Raw genomic sequence first — 18,081 nt, 5'->3', positions numbered from 1 at the left:
ATGTCTTTTAAGTCAAGTCCTCTACAAAGTTCACCCATTTCCAAAATTCAGAGCTCTAGTTCAATTTGCAAAGAAAGTACCAAATAGTTGAATTTTTTTACTAAATTTGGTTATAAGTAATTTTTCTAGTAAGATCTTTCATCAGAATATGTATTTTGTATTATCTGCAAGGAATACTAAATAATGGATAATATTAACAAAAGTATTACATTCTGCAATTGAATTGAATTGTACTGAAAAAAAAAAAAAAAAATTAAAAAATTTGTACATTCAATTGAAAAATTTGCTGAAATCGGACGATTAAGGATTTATGACAAGCTCAAAAATCCAATTGAAGTGGATTTTAACTCAATAAACCATTTATTTCAAATTTGCCATTTCTTTAAACTAACTGTTTTACTGTTTTAATAAAAACCAGTAAGGAAGGGCAAAAGTCGGGCGGTTCCGACTGCATAATACCCCACACCTACCCCATAAATACAATGTGGGAGCTATATCCAATTCTGAATCAATTTTGATGGACCACGGCGAGCAAATATGTTCACACTGCAATAACTACGGTTGACAAATGACAAGATTTGTGCAAATTACCCAAAATCTGAAGAACATATATACGTGAGCTATATCTAATTCTGAACCGATTTCAAGCAAACTTCTCAGATAATGTGTTAGTCGCCGAGGAAAGCGTGGTGCAAAATTTTGGCAAGATTGGTCAAACAATGCGCTTGCAGCGGCTCTTGGGGTGAAAATCTGGCGATATACACATATGACACCTATATCTAAATCTGGGCCGATTTAGATAAGAAAAACCTTCCAGCCGAATTTCGAGTCAAGAGAAAATCCTTCCTAACAAATTTCAAGAGAATCGGTTAACAAATGACCATTTTATTGTAGTATTACTGCAAATCGGACGAACATATATATGAGAGCTATATCCAAATCTGAACCGATTTGTTCCAATTTCGATAGACTTCGTCTCTAGGCCGAAAAACGTGCCCGTTCCAAATTTGAAGACGATCGGATAAAAACTGCGACCTGTACTTTGTACACAAATTAACATGGACAGACAGACGACAGACAGACAGATGGACATAGCTAAATCGAATCAGAAAGTGATTCTGAGTCGATCGGCATGCTTATCAATGGGTCTATCTCTCTTCCTTCTGGGTGTTACAAACAAATGCACTGAGTTATAATACTCTGTGCCACAGTAGTGGTGTAGGGTATAATAAGTAGTTTATGTTTTCATATAAATAAAAATTGAATTAAATTGCGAATAAAACATGAAATATATTGCTTAAAAATATTCATATTTTATCTTAATGGCCCCAGGGTTCTAAAAAAATGAAAAATGTTCGAGTCCATTTTGAGCCTTTCTTCGTTGTCGGCGACACCGTCTGTAAAGAGTATTATGAACAATATATATATATGTGTATATGCATACATATTTAAAATGAATCGTAATGAATGCCAATCTTAGCATTTGGCGTGCGGTGCCACGAAATCTAGATCCACATGTGTTATCTTCCATCATCAGCACCCAAATCAATATATAATATACGTGTATACGTGTATGTGTGTATAAGTGAATAATATATTAAAATAAGATGCATTTATAAATGCCACGTTTACATTCTACAATGTCCTACAATTTGTTGCGTTTGGAATTTATTCATTCTATTTGTAATCATCCGACATTTTTCTGCATTACACTATTTCATCGCAACATTTTTAAACCCTACACCACTACTGTGGTACAGGGTATTAAACTTAGTGAATTAGTTTGTAACACCCAAAAGGAAGAGAGATAGATAGTATACCGATCGACTCAGAATCACTTTACGATTCGATTTAGCTATGTCCGTCCGTCTGTCCATGTTAATTTGTGTACAAACTGCAGGTCGCAATTTTCATCCGATCGTCTTCTAATTTGGTATGGGCATGTTTTTCGGCCTAGAGACGAAGACGAAATTTTGCAGGAAGGAATTTCTTATGACTCCCGACATTATGGATGAATTTCAAAGGAATCGGTTCAGATTTTGATATAGTGGTTGCCCAAAAAGTAATTTTTAAAAGAAAGTAAATGCATTTTTAATAAAACTTAGAATGAACTTTAATCAAATATACTAATTTCGTCATTCTGTTTGTAACTACTCGAAATATTCGTCTGAGACCCCATAAAGTATATATATTCTTGATCGTCGTGAAATTTTATGTCGATTTAGCCATGTCCGTCCGTCTGTCCGTCCGTCCGTCCTTCCGTCTGTCTGTCGAAAGCACGCTAACTTCCGAAGGAGTAAAGCTAGCCGCTTGAAATTTTGCACAAATACTTCTTATTAGTGTAGGTCGGTTGGTATTGTAAATGGGCCATATCGGTCCATGTTTTGATATAGCTGCCATATAAACCGATCTTGGGTCTTGACTTCTTGAGCCTCTAGAGTGCGCAATTCTTATCCGATTGGGATGAAATTTTGCATGACGTGTTTTGCTATGATATCCAACAACTGTGCCAAGTATAGTTCAAATCGGTCCATAACCTGATATAGCTGCCATATAAACCGATCTTGGGTCTTGACTTCTTGAGCCTCTAGCGTGCGCAATTCTTATCCGATCAGAATGAAATTTTGCACGACGTGTTTTGTTATGATATCCAACAACTGTGCTAAGTATGGTTCAAATCGGTCCATAACCTGATATAGCTGCCATATAAACCGATCTTGGGTCTTGACTTCTTGAACCTCTAGAGTGCGCAATTCTTATCCGATTGAAATGAAATTTTGCACGACGTGTTTTGTTACTATATCCAACAACTGTGTCAAGTATGGTTCAAATCGGTCCATAACCTGATATAGCTGCCATATAAACCGATCTTGGGTCTTGACTTCTGTGACCCTCTAGAGGGCGCAATTCTTATCCGATTGGAATGGAATTTCGCTCGACGTGTTTTGTTATGATATCCAACAACTGTGCCAAGTAAGGTTCAAATCGGTCCATAACCTGATATAGCTGCCATATAAACCGATCTTGGGTCTTGACTTCTTGAACCTCTAGAGTGCGCAATTCTTATCCGATTGGAATGGAATTTCGCACGACGTGTTTTGTTATGATACCCAACAACTGTGCCAAGTATGGTTCAAATCGGTCCATAACCTGATATAGCTGCCATATAAACCGATCTTGGGTCTTGACTTCTGTGACCCTCTAGAGGGCGCAATTCTTATCCGATTGGAATGGAATTTCGCACGACGTGTTTTGTTATGATACCCAACAACTGTGCCAAGTATGGTTGAAATCGGTCTATAACCTGATATAGCTGTCATATAAACAGATCTGGGGATTTGACTTCTTGAGTTTCTAGAGGGCGCAATTCCTATCCGATTTGGCTGAAATTTTGCATGACGTATTTTATTTTTACTTTCAACAACTGTGTCAAATAAGGTTCAAATCGGTTCACAACCTGATATAGCTGCCATATAAACCGATCTGGGATCTTGACTTCTTGACCACTAGAGGTCGCAATTATTATCCGATATGCCTGAAATTTTGTACGATGGATCCTCTCATGACCATCAACAAACGTGTTTATTATGGTCTGAATCGGTCTATAGCCCGATACAGATCCCATATATAAATCGTTCTCTCTATTTTACTTCGTGAGCCCCAATGGGCGCAATTCTTATACGAATTGGCTGAAATTTTACACAGGTCTCCAACATATAATTTAATTGTGGTCCGAACCGGACCATATATTGATATCGTTTTAATAGCAGAGCAAATCTTTTCTTATATCCTTTTTTGCCTAAGAAGAGATGCCGGGAAAAGAACTCGACAAATGAGATCCATGGTGGAGGGTATATAAGATTCGGCCCGGCCGAACTTAGCACGCTTTTACTTGTTTACACTTTTTTTCTAAAGCAAGCTAAAAGTAACAGCTGATAACTGACAGAAGAAAGATTGCAATTACAGAGTCACAAGCTGTGAAAAAATTTGTCAACGCCGACTATATGAATAATCCGCAATTACTTTTTGGGCAACCCAATAGCTCTCATATATATGTATTTGTAGTTGTATTTATTTTTATTGTGATAATACCCATACAAAAGACTAGGTCTTATATAAAGTATGGGTCAGGTAATCGTACAGTTTTGATTTGCAACTTAGTTATAAAGTAAAAATCAAGTAATATATTTTAATTTTATCAAATTGAAGGCAGCAATGAAAATTCAGAGATCAAATTAATAAAAGAGAAAGAAAACAAATTATAAATTGAATAAAATAACTATATGGTAAATTTTGAATACATATGCATTTTCGCATTTTAACAATGTGTATCTAGAAAGGGGTTAAATTAAATAAATAAATTTGCTCAAATTTTTGTTTAACTTATATGACAAATGGTTAAACTAATTATAATTGGTCATAAAAAAGATTGAATATGTTAAATAGATTAAAAATGATTAAAAATCGAAGATTTAAACTGTTTTTCATTACTTAAAGTTTGGATATTATTGGGAAGAGTATTCCAGAGGCATATGCACTGATAAAAAACTGTTGCTCCGATATGCGATATTGGTGTCGTATTTGAATCACTTGTTTGCCTCTACTAGAATTAGCATAACGAAGTACAGCAGACAAATAAGACGGCTTATTTGTGTATATTATTTTGTGCAGTGCCAGCAGCGAACGTATTTTAAGGTATGCATCGAACGTGACACCATACAACTGTTTGGCAAAGTCCGACATCCGACCCCTCCTACGCAAACCAAAAACATATCCAAAAACATCATTAAAGGCAACATGTAATTTATTTTTAAGAACTGCATCACAATTTGAAAAAATTTCACAAGAATATAAAAGTTTTGGCAGGATATATGTTTTTGCCAAGAGCATTCTGATTTCTATGGGAGTATACGAGCGACTCATATATAAGGTCCTTAATACACTTTACGTCTTGCCAACTGCCGAGTTAATATGATTCGCCCATGATAACTTATCATCAAAAACTACGCCAAGATTACTCGCTGGGGTCACCATTTCGATTGCAGACCCATTAATTACAATATTAATATTTATCGTCAATATTGTGCGATTTCTGGAAATGGCTATGCTTTTGAATTCGAGGGATTCAATTGAAGGCCATTCGCATTCGCCCACGCATTAATATTGTTAAGGTTGTTATTCAGACGATCTATGGTATCATTTATTTTCTCAGCTGACGTGCTTATATACAGTTGAACATCATCAGCATATGTATGTATACTACAACTCTGCAACTCTTTGGGAAGGTCATTGCTGTATAAAGAAAAAAGGAGAGGGCCTAATATCGAACCTTGTGGGACACCTCGTGAAACTGGAAGGCATCTAGAATTACGATTTCCAACTGATACAGATTGGCTACGATTGGAAAGACAGGAATGAATCAGATTTGTTGAAGATTCGGAAGATTTAAAAAAATGTTTCAGTTTAAGACAGAGAATTTTGGGGTCAACAGAGTCAAACGCCTTGGAATGATCTAAAAGAACCAGAAAAGCGATCAATATTACTTCTTATATCTTCAACAACTTTCAAAAGTGCGGTAGTGCAACTGTGCTTCGGCCGGAATCCTGATTGGAGGTTGGTTAAAAGTGAGTTATCCGCAATATATTGCGAAATTTGTTTGTTCAAAAGGTGTTCAAATATCTTCGAAATATATGGAGGTATGGCTATAGGTCTAAATTCTTGATTATTTTTCGGTACCGGGACTACTCTTGCCTGTTTCCAGGATTGTGGATAGCAGCTTCTTAATATAATATTGTTAAAGAAATAACAAATGAAAGGCAGAATATGGGGAAATATTATTTTTAAAAATTTAGGATCAATTAATTAATTGATTTGACGGCATCGATGATGTCATATGATTCAAAGTGTACGAAATCAAAAAGCTGTTAGTCCGATTTCCAGTAATAATACAATAAAATGGACATTTGTTACCCGATTGTCCCGAAATTTGGCAGGAATGATTTTCTCTTGATTCTCGATACTGACTGGTGAATTTCATGGAAATCGGTTCAGATTTAGACATAGCTCTCATATATACATTCTCGTCCGATTTACAGAAATCGGTTCAGATTTAGATATAGCTGTCATGCAGAGATGGCCTGTCAGAAACAGTGACGTATATGACATACATTTCCGACGTATATTACATACGCCGAAAACGTCGTAAACCTAGCCAAAAAACTAGGTTTCTGACAGAAAAAAAAATTCGAACGAAAATATGTCGAATTTTTGATTTGATTAACTAAAAATTTTGGCATAAGTAATTTTTTCCTCCTGGAGACGAACTATATTGAAATTGGAAAAAATCGGTTCAGAATTAGAAAAAGCTACCGTAGGTTTACACGATTTTTACCAATATTGTTATGAATGACATCTGAGGTAGTGTCAAGTGAAATGGTAGATGGCGTGTTAAGTATGCTAATGTGAGGTAATGTCAAGTGAAATGGAAGATGGCGTGTTAAGTATTTTATTGAATAAGTAATGTTATTTTTAAGTATTGTTATTGAATAACATAATTAACACTCCATGTACCATTTCACTTGACACTTCCTCAGATGTCATGCATTTTTAACATATGTCGTTTACAACAGCTTTCAAAAAGCAAATTAAAACGGGAGAAGCAAATAATTTTGCAAAAGGATACAAAATAAATGCAATTTCTAAATATAATTGATGAAAACTAATAATTTATTGATTTTTTGCTTCACAAAAAAATCCTTAAACGTTACTTTATAAATTGACTTGAAATTTGCGTATATTTCCAATTTATTGTGTGAAAAATGTAAATGCAAAAATTAAAAAAAAACTTAATATTTCTTTTATTGCGAAATTTTTTTACATATAAACTCTTCTATATACAACAAATAAGTGACAATAATATTTGTTAAAAATCAAACTTTTACACTGAGTTATTAAGGTTTATGACGTTTGCGACTTTTTCTACGTTTTATACAAGTATACGACGTTTTCGACTTTTACAACTTTTTGACAGTCGGAAACCTAAAAAATCGTCTTACGGACCATCTCTGCTGTCATGTATGTATATCGCCCAATTTTCACTTCCAGAACCACTGCAAGAGTATTTTTTGACCTATCTTGCAAAAATTTTGCATAACGCTTTTCTCGACCAGTACCACATTATCAAATTTTCGGTAATTTGCAATAATGTGTCATTTGTGAACCGTAGTTATTACAGTTGGAACATATTTGCTCGAAATGTGATACGGATGGTTTAATAACCCATTTTTTTAAGTCAATACTATGTTTAATCGGTCAAATTGAGGTCTTTATTTTTTCTGTGTGGTAAGTAATTTTGGAACTTTTCAATACACATGTAATGAGTATAAACTAATTGGGGCCTTTTATACTTCCTTGGGGTTCTATAAATAAAATGAACGTCGATATACCCAATGGATGGATGGGTTTCGAAACGGATATTCCCAATGACATCAGGAGTTGCAAAGCTTTTTCAGACAGTTATTCAATATGCCTTTTGTGTATCATTTCAGTAGACCAAATCGGTGATTATGAGTTATTCTCTGGGGCTTTTCTGTTGTTATCTAATATCATATGGACCACTTTGAGTCTACGGAGTCTAGATTATGTTGGTGTAATGTTCAACTAGAGATATGAAGAGGTGGGACACGAACCCCACTCCTCTCAATCTGCTGGTAAGCTAGCGAAGTAATGACTCACGATAACCTTAGCAATTCATGCCTTTTCTTTGCGTTCATAGGCGGACATGGTAACCTCTGCGCTTCAGCAATTTACCATCGTAAATAACAAATTTTGGTCTATTTTCAAAAAACCAGACTAAAAATGGGACATCGAAGTATTTATTTCATAAAATAAAACAATAATTATAATATATTCATATTTTTGTTCCCCTAAATTGGACAAAAATTAGCTTTGTGCTTTAGCCAAATTCGGCAAAGCAAATTATCTACAAACATGATCAAATCAAATATTGTATCATTTAACCACTTAATTAAAGACAGCAGGATATTTTTTCAAGGAAAATGTTCTGCCTTTATCCAATTGTGTTTTGGCTGTTGTTCTCCCTGTGCCTGCCCGAAACATCAAACAAGCACCGTTGGTTGGCTGTGCTAGAGTCGACGTAATCCTCTTTTTTGCCCTCTTTCACATAAAACAGCAATTTATAATGTAAAAACAGTAACATATCGTTAAAAAAAAAAAAAAACAATTGCATATTGTTAAGAACGTGTTTTATTTATTATACCCTCCACCATAGGATGGGGGTATACTAATTTCGTCATTCTGTTTGTAACTACTCGAAATATTCGTCTGAGACCCCATAAAGCATATATATTCTTGATCGTCGTGACATTTTATGTCAATCTAGCCATGTCCGTCCGTCCGTCCGTCTGTCTGTCGAAAGCACGCTAACTTCCGACGGAGTAAAGCTAGCCGCTTGAAATTTTGCACAAACATTTCTTATTATTGTAGGTCGGTTGGTATTGTTAATGGGCCATATCGGTCCATGACTGAAATTTTGCATGACGTATTTTATTATGACTTTCCACTACTGTGTCAAATAAGGTTCAAATCGGTTAATAACCTGATATAGCTGCCATATAAACCGATCTGGGATCTTGACTTCTTGAGCCTGTAGAGGTCGCAATTATTATCCGATCTGAATCAGTGTATAGCCCGATACAGCTCCCATATAAATCGATCTCTCTATTTTACTTTTTGAGCCCCCAAAAGGCGCAATTCTTATTCGAATTGACTGACATTTTACACAGGTCTCGAACATATAATTTAATTGTGGTCCAAAGCGGACCATATATTGATATCGCTCTTTGCCTAAGAAGAGATGCCGGGAAAAGAACTCGACAAATGCGATCCATGGTGGAGGGTATATAAGATTCGGCCCGGCCGCTTAGCACGCTTTTACTTGTTCAATTTCCTGTCCTGCAAAATACCCAGGAATTTTACGCTTTCTGCAAATGGAACATACTACTTCTATCTTGCACAGATTTATACCTAGACCACGACATCAGCATACGCGACCACTTTTACGCCTTTTTCTTCCAGAGATATATTATTGTTAATGGCTATATTCCAAATTAGAGCAGACAGTACACCTCCTTGTGGTGTTCCTCGGCTCACTCATTTTTTTAGATCCATAGATCCTAAGTCTGCCGTAATGCATATTTTAGTAAGTTAGTTATTAATAAACTTTCTAACGGTAGAGTTGAAGCCTAGAAACTCCAACTCCTTCATGATTGATGTTGGTTTTACATTATTGAAAGCACCTTCAATGGCAAAAAATGCTACCATTGTATATTGCTTGACAGCGAGAGAACCCTCTATATAGCCGACTAGGTCGTGAAGAGTTGTTTCAGTGGACTTGCCTTTACTATATGCATACTGCTGCCGCAACAGGCGATCTTTGGCCTAAGATAAGTTTCTATCAACCTCTCTTCAGAGAGTCTTCAGCATAAAGGATGACAGGCTAATAAGACGAACATTTTTCGCCTTCGTGTGGTAGGATTTTCCTGCTTTTGGAATGTAAATGACCTTCGTGTCCCTCCATCCCACATGGTGATACAAACAGAGTATATCTCCCTAGGCCTTTTAGACTGGTTCCTTCAGACGCAGCTTGTAATTCAACCTGTGATACATCATCAGGGCCTGGCGAATTAAAGGAGTCGGAATTTCTTATCGCCCAAAGGATTTTCGGCTCAGACACAATTTCCCTGATAGCCTCCGACGAATGCATAGCAGTGACAATCTCTTTTGGCGCCACGTTGTCTGTTGGAGAATTTCCCGGAAAATTTATATCAACGAGTAGTTCTAGTGTTTCCTCACTAGACATTGTCCATACATTCTCTGACTTCTGAATATACCCCTCCCTAATAGGTCTCGGGGACAGAATCTTTCTTAGCTTAGAGGCCTCAGATGTATCCTCCACGGAGCTGTAGAATTCTACCCAAGATTTGTTCTGGGCTGTTCTCAGCTCGCCCTATATTTTCTTAGCCCAGCCTTATAGATGTCCGAATCGTGTGGTGCTCTTGTGGCTTTTGCTCTGTTGAAGAGTTTTCTGCTATCATTTCATTGCTGCTGACACAAGAGTCAAGAGTCATTCAGGACTTTCGTAATCCGCTTGACCACTATGTCTATATTCTCCGCAGTTTCCACTTCCTTTTCTGGTCTAAAAGGGATAGACGTGCATAATTTGTGCCGAAAATTATCCTAATCCGGATTTCTTCCCTACAGAAGCGGCTTCAACCAGCGACTTAAGATTTGAAAGCGGCATCTCTGACTCGGGAAGCCAGCCAGTGATGAAACTTGTTTATTTCAATGCTGGCTACTACTTCCCCTTCAGTGCTTAGCAACAGAAAAAGAAAAGCAGTTATAATGCTCTTTGCAAGAATACAGGCTCTATGTCTCCCATTCCTCGTACCCTTGAGAGGTTTTAATCCCGGAATTCTTAGTTCACGAACCTTTCCTCCACACACCCATGGTTCGTGGATAAGAACCACTTCGAATCCCCCTGCCATCAGGAGGACCTCTAGTGCCGCCAAAGCGGCCTTACAATGGTGGAGATTTATCTGTAGAAACCGGACCATAGTTAGGATTCAGAATTTCTACCACCGTCACGTTAGCCTCGTCTTCTGATTGCGCCAGGAATCCTCACAAGAGTCGTTAGATCTTGTCATGATGAGCTTCCGTACGCATCCAGGGGCAGATAAGAAAGCAGTGGCACCACTCCTCCTTAGGACACTGAACACTTGCGGTGTGGACGACTTCTCCTTAGATGCTTCACTAGTTGCTGCTGTCGAAGTACTTTTTGAGTTCCGCCCTTCACCGCTGGAGGGGTCTTGTGGGGTCCCGTTTTGATGCCTGACTTGATCGTGGCAGGGAGATTTTCAGTCTCTTGCAATCCGCCAGACTTTAGCGATGTGGTCGATAGTTCCTCAGGCAAGTGTTCAGCAACAACTGCTGAGTCGTCTCCTTATTCCCCAACCCCACCGCTTCTATAGACCTTCAGTTTCAACTTGTTGAATCCGTAGGATAAAACCCCTTCAGACTTGCTGAGGTCTGCGAGACAGTCGGAATTGAGTACGAATACTGCATGTCTCCGGTCGCCATCAGCGTCATACAATCTAGCAATCTTCCAGTCGGTGGTTGAAAGATGGGGATTACATTCCCTTAGTCTTCCAAATATCGATTCAAGATCCTTGGTATCCAAGCATGCGCCATTGATCGAGAAGGAATATTTTCCTTCTTGACTAAATCTAGTGCTGCACCTGGCCAGATCTCACCAATCTTTTTTAGAACACAACGATCCATTTCAATTGATCGCTGGTCCCCGAAGGCAATTAGTCTGTATCGGCCCCGATACCAGCCTGCATCGTCACAAACTGGAGGAGACCCAGGAAATTCCGCAAGGACATCGGAGTATACTGATGACAGTCCATTGATCATCCCACTTCATATATTCCTAGGTTTTCAGCCCTGTTCTTCTCACTTGTCGACAACTGCCATCACCAAACTGTCCTTAGCGACATTAGCAAAGGTTCTTGGACCCATCTTACTGTTGTTCGCCTAGTTTTTTTAGGCATGGGCTGCCCTCCAGGTGACCACAGCTTTTTGGCTGACTGCGGTGCAGTTTCCGAATCTAGACTGTAGTCTTTGGGGTAGCATTCGTGCTATCCTCAAGCCAGGACCCTTAATTGTTTCTCCATAATGTTTGTTTAGAAATATGATGTCAGCACATTATTCTGCGATCACTTGCGATAGGAGATCATGCATGTTGGTCTGTTGGTTTGCCTCCTTTACATCTTCCTGAGTCAGGAAGGTGATCGGTCGGGCCTTTTCCGCTGTGCGAGCATATACGGCATTTTAGATGGCCAGTGGACTGCTGCCCACAGCATTAGACTCTACTAATGTATTTAAAACTATTATTAAAAAACATATTTTGCGCTAAACTTATTTGGTCTAGAAATAATTCAGACAATCGGATATTGTCCCGCTGCAGGCCATAGATAATCTGTTTCTTTTACAAATAGAAAACAAAAAAAAACCCTATTTCGAATCGGTGCCGTATATATGAGTTATATTTGCTGTGTTTTTTTAGTACTGGATAGACAAGCCGTTAAGATGGTAGCGCCATTTGCCAACCCGTCAAAACAATACGAGGAAAAAAGTGAAAATATTTGTAAAATTTATAAAAAAAAATTTTGCAAAACATATGTGGGCATATAAGTCAAATAAAATTTATTTAGATTTGTGCATGCAATTTTAAAAATAATTGGTTTTATTTATATTTTGCCATTCACAATAGAGGTAGTTTCTGCAGGTAGCCACACGTATTTGTGAAGAACATTTCATGGCAATCCTGGCAACAGCTGTTCTACATACGCCTGCAGTTTTAATTTATCCAGGACTTCATTGCCATGGATAGATGCCAGTTTCATACAAATTTGATTGCACTGTAATATAACGTACTTAAATAAAACACAGCCATTATTTTGTAAGAAACTAGTTTTTTGATCCGCAGAGCTGAGTGTAAAGATTTTACACCAATTCACTTCATAACCAATTCACTTGGCGTCAGAGACTATAGAAGGATCGCAGAAGAACGCCATTCGAGACGCCTGGAACGCCATTCGGCTAATGGGACAAATGTTCTGTCATAGCCAATTAAAGTGTTAGAAGTGACTTCATAAATCTTATTATATAGATCAGAATAGTCTGTTTTTGAAGCCACGATTAGAAATATGATCATTCGCTTCCTGTGAAATCATATGCCAGAAAGATAAGATCATGTTTTGAAAAACATGGAGCAAATATCTGATCGTGGAGTAGGACATTTCTAGGAATGTTTACGAAAAACACGGAACTAAAAGAGTATAAGTTGTAGCTGAAAAATGAGTGAGAATTGAAAAAACTTATTTGAAAGCCCTACGTGAACATAGTTTAAGCAAGGGAATTATCCACAAGAGTATTTGAATCCATTGATACGTAATCAAGATCATTATAGATATTTTCAATGCCAATAGTATTATAAGGACGGTTGATACAACCCAAATAAATTTTGTTTGCGTTTTAAAAAATTTCAACGAAATTGTGCTCAATTTGATAGACGGTATTTGATGTATGATGAAACTCGGCTTTTTATTGGTTCTTCACATATATTGCAACCCCACCTCCATGCTCTTCGCGATCAGATCCGAACACAGTACATTCCGTTAAGTTCATAAGGGTATCAGCCATTCATGAATGTACCCACGATTCTGATATGTTTATTATATATATGTATCTAAATTCATCAATTTTATTCACAATACTTTGTGAGTTCATGTGAAAGATTTTTAGACCATTTCTTTCCCTGGCTACTATTCTGATTAATTACTGGTTAGGTTAGGTGCAGATATTAATCTGCACCATGCCACTATAGACATACACCTAAGCCAGTAATCGGCTTGTTGTGCGTTCTCAATTTTAAAAAAGTAACCTCGAAAATGTTAGGAACTCTGTGCTACTTACAAAATCCTTAATTATTTTCCATGCCACGCGCGTAAGTTGGTTCATGTCTGGTATTGTGTTCCCACCTAAGTGTGAGACGCGAAAGCCGTTCAATGACATTGGAAATGCTCCAACGTCTCATCATCTTCCCCGCATGCCCTAAACATGCTATCACTTACCGCACCGATTTTACATAAGTGAACTCGAAGTCCTACTCGAACTGCGTCGACCCGAAAGGCTTCTGGTTAACCAAGTTTATGGACGGAAGACCTCTGGCCTTCACCGCCAAATCGTCTACCCTATCAGTCTTCTATGGGTTAACATTGATACCTCTGGGTCTAGCCGAGTCATATGCCATATGCAAGATCCGTTCGGCCCTTCTGCATAGCTGGTTCGGATCCTTACCCCTTAGAAGTATTATAACATCGCCTCCTCAATCTACATCCGTAATAGGTCATTTATGGTGGTCACCCATAGGAGCGGCGATAAAATGCCCCCCTGTGGCGTGCCTTGTGCCACTTCCCTTATATTTATGCCATGGGACACACAATTTATCTACCTGTCCCTGGCTTATCCTGTCTCTAAGGACACTAGCAACCCGGTACTGGTCGAAGGATTAGATCGGTATGCCGGTGCGCACATTTTCAAAAGCCCCCTCAATGTCAATGGATTCTCCATCGTGCATGTTTTGGCAACGAAGGATTCTTCTATTTTATGCACCGCCTCGATCAGGGCAGTCTCGCATAACGCATAACGTGCTTTGCTCGCCTTGGGTATAAATATCACCATTTCCTCTTGCCAGAATTTCGAAGTATATGCAAGTCCCAGACTTGCTGTGAAAATATTGCCCAGATAGTCCGCCTCCTTCTGTAACGCAGAAAATATTCCATCAGGTCCGGGTGACTTAAATGATTTGAAGATCCTCAAGGCTTCCTTTACCATAAAATCCGTAATTATCTTTCGATCAAGATCATTATTCAATGATTCCGGTGTCTCCTGTCGTATCCTCTGGAAAATGCGTTTTAATTAAAAGCCTCAACATTTCCTCCATTGTCTCTCTCACACTCCCTTGTCGTCTTCTAAAGTTTCATTTTGGACATGGGTTTTTTTATCTTGGCGGCGTCATTATCGCTCTCGACCTGTTCCCAATATTGCGAATCTCCCCGGTCACCCTGGATTTTTCTTGGGCTGATTTCCTTTCCCGAGGAGGACAAAAATCTTCGAAGGACCCCATGGTCAGAGAAGAAGTGTTCCATGAAAACTATCCAATCCTGATCCTTATCGATTAGATTTTCCGAACGTATTTTCACATCTAATACCTCCTTCCTAATTCTATTATCAAAGGTAGCGATGCTATCAATATTAAGTGTTATTAGGTCGTTAGTATTCAAAAACTCTGCCAGGGCTTGGCCCCGCTTTTTTGTGTTGGTACTACCCCACGTAATGTGGTGAGAGTTCGCATCGCACCCTATTAGTACCTCGTTTCCTATGCTCCACCGTCACCCTGTCTCACCACTGTTGCATCCGACGTTGACACCTCTGGGGAAAATATTCAAATTTTCATGACAAATAACGCAGGTCCTCGGCCAAGTTCCAGTGTAAGCATAGTATAATTAGTAGTTAATATGGTTCAGTCCAGAAACTTTGTTCCGGATCGTCCATGGCTCCTGAATTAAGGCAATATGAATCTGGCCCTTGCTGATTTTCTCCAACAGAGCGTGCGTAGCAGTTTCGTTCCGGTGGAGGTTTATGTATATGACCTCAATCATGGGTCCACCTGTAGATGGACATCTTGGGAGTAGGTGATGATCTCATCGTCTGCTTCCTGTTATTTGGACTGCATTGACTTTCCTGTCACTGCACTGCCCGATGTCATCGTATGAGGATCTTTGGCTATCCTAGTCTTCCGATCTTTAGAAAGATGGTAATGGTTCCATCGTCGGGTCCCTGTTCGTTAGGCTGTATTGAGTTTCCATTCCCTGTATTGCCTGAAGTATCCATACTATGATCTTTGCCTATCTCAGCCTTCCAAATCTTAAGTAAATGGGCTTCTTGGGAGTAGGTGATGGCACCATCGCCGGCTCCCTGTTCGTTAGGCTGCATTGAGACCCCTGTCTTTGCTCTGCCTAATGTTTCAAAAGGAGGATCTTAACTTATCCCAGTCTTCTGAATCTTGAAGTCGGTGATGTGTCCGTCATCAGAGCCCTGTTTGTTAGACTGTGTTGGGTCTCTTGCCGCTGCACCGCCTGATATTTTACTATTAGGATCTTTGCTTATCCTAGTCTTTCCAATATTGGGAGAGGTGGTAATTGTCTCGTTGTCAGCCTCTTGTTCGTTGGGAGGTATTAAGTCACCTGCCAGTGCACGGCTTGATGTCTCAATATGAGGATATCTGCCTATCCTAGTCTTCCCAATCTTGAAAAATCGTGCTCCTGTAGTGCGCCATGCCTTTAGTTTTAGCCAAACTTGTCACGGAGACTTGATCAATGCAAACCGCAAAGAGAGTTACTTGCTCCTTCCCTGTGGAAGACCTCCCTGCCCAAGAATCCCAACATGCGTTCCGTCGGAAATTTACTGCCCAATCCCTTGATGAAGGCCGTCGCCTTTGTGAGCTGCGGCATGTCCATTTTTCTCACCAGGTCGAGCTTTGCGCCCTCCCAGGGATCGCCCTCCCAGGGATCGTCAAACAGCTTACCAGAGTAAGCTGTTTGACGTTATTAATAGATTCCGCCGACGCAAAACGCAGCGTAAAAATTACCTCTCTATACTCGCAGCTCATCATTTGTATGGGTGGACCCTCTTCAGAGTTCCTTCAGCGTCTTGGCAGTGTTATGCTCTTTGGGAGATCTGATTGTTTTTCCAGCTTCCGTAGAAGTGCTTGCAATGTCAGTTCTGTCCCTTCCAGCATCCTGCACTTTCGCCCGATTTCGCTGCCAGTACATACTCCTCTAATATGACGATGTTAGTGTATCTTCCATCTTATGGTGGAGAGTAGGAATTTGTTAAAACTGTATATATTCTACATTGACAATCATAATGAGATATGAGGAAGGGTTATATGTACATTGGTTTATTTACCAAACAATAAAACAACAAATTTCAAAGTAGAAAAAATTAGTCTAATTCAACTTGAAATAACTCTAATTATTACTAATTGTTACTAACTATTTTGCACAAATAATGCAAAAATTCGTTTACACAGTCATTTTTAGTGTTTAGTTGTCCGAAGCATATAAAATTATTTACTATAGCCAACGCAATAATTAAAAGAATATTTTTTGCAGCTTACTCTTTCTTATAGCATCGGATTATGATGTTGGGCAAAACAGCATTTTGGAATACAACATAATGGACGATACTGCAAACCACTACTTTCAAATCGATTCTTTAACAGGAACATTGCAACTGCTTCAGAAATTGGATTTCGAAACCAAATCTGCTTTTCACTTCAATGTTATGGTAAGTTTATATGTGATTTAAAAACAAATCGACAATACAATATGTGGGTATTAAATATTCCTATATATATATACATATATATATCTACTCAGTTGTTACAAACTTAAAATTTAGCCGTTGGTGTCTTTCTACTTTTGTGTCTTCAATGCTTGACTTCTCATTGTTTGAAAATAACAATCACTATTTCTAGGGCCATTTGTGCGCATATCCAGAGGAATAAGTTTGCGTCTGTCTGCGCTGTGAGAATTTTATTTGATATGAAATTTCAAGCTATAACAAAAACGACACCATTCGAAAGGGTAAATCTAGTATTTCATATTCCGAAAATATGGACTTAAGGCTGTAACCTAGTTGAAGTACACTTTATCTTTGTGTCTCACTTTAACAAAATTTAGTAGATATTTTGTACGTTGTTTTTGGTAAAGAGGTCGTAGGTTAGGTCGGACCGTCAAACTTTTACTTTATCTATATGAGGTACAGCAGAAACACAAAATGCACATGTTAATTCGTACACAGAAAAAAATATCACGAAAACTTTTTAATTAAAAATGTAATTGGAAAAAAAGAAACGTTTTTACAATTTGCTTGTTTGTTTCTCTTTCGAGACAAGCTCAATGACCGGAGATTTTCGTTGCAAGTGGAAAAAGAATGCCAGAGAACGCAACACACACCAACCACTATGGGACGCGTTTGGCAATTTGGTTACAATTACTCATCAGCCATATTAGGTTAGGTTTTTAGTAAAAGAATTAATTGAATTAATCATTTTTTAATTGAATCCGTATTTTTTCATTACGATCATGATTAAAATGTTGGTAATTTTCAGTTAACAATTTAATTGGTACAATAACTTTTAAATTGAACCTAACTTTTTCCAAACGTCGTTATGACATTATATCTGAGCCATTCGACCACTTCTTTAACTGCAAGAATCTTCGCTTGATACACACTGCAGTTTTCGGCAAATTTTTTCGATATGACCAGTCCTAGTTCTTCAGAGTACATCAAAAAGCCCACCCGGTCGTCTAGTTGGATCCATCCGTAAAGAAGTCTATGTAAGTTCTATGATCAGGGATATTATTAAAA

General features: G+C 38.3%; 1 protein-coding gene across 1 annotated transcript in view; it reads left to right on the top strand.

Annotated features, from left to right (window-relative positions):
- LOC106089744 (fat-like cadherin-related tumor suppressor homolog) overlaps positions 1-18,081 on the top strand; it is a 737,514-nt gene that overhangs the window by 209,455 nt on the left and 509,978 nt on the right. Inside the window, exon 11 of the mRNA XM_059363292.1 lies at positions 16,821-16,995. Within this exon, the coding sequence (XP_059219275.1) occupies positions 16,821-16,995 (175 nt within the window). The remainder of the gene's footprint in view (positions 1-16,820; positions 16,996-18,081) is intronic.

Source organism: Stomoxys calcitrans, chromosome 1 (assembly GCF_963082655.1).
Source record: "Stomoxys calcitrans chromosome 1, idStoCalc2.1, whole genome shotgun sequence".
Lineage (NCBI taxonomy): Eukaryota > Metazoa > Arthropoda > Insecta > Diptera > Muscidae > Stomoxys > Stomoxys calcitrans.
Note: the sequence above shows the minus strand (reverse complement) of the source record. Positions and strands in the feature narration are given on the sequence as shown.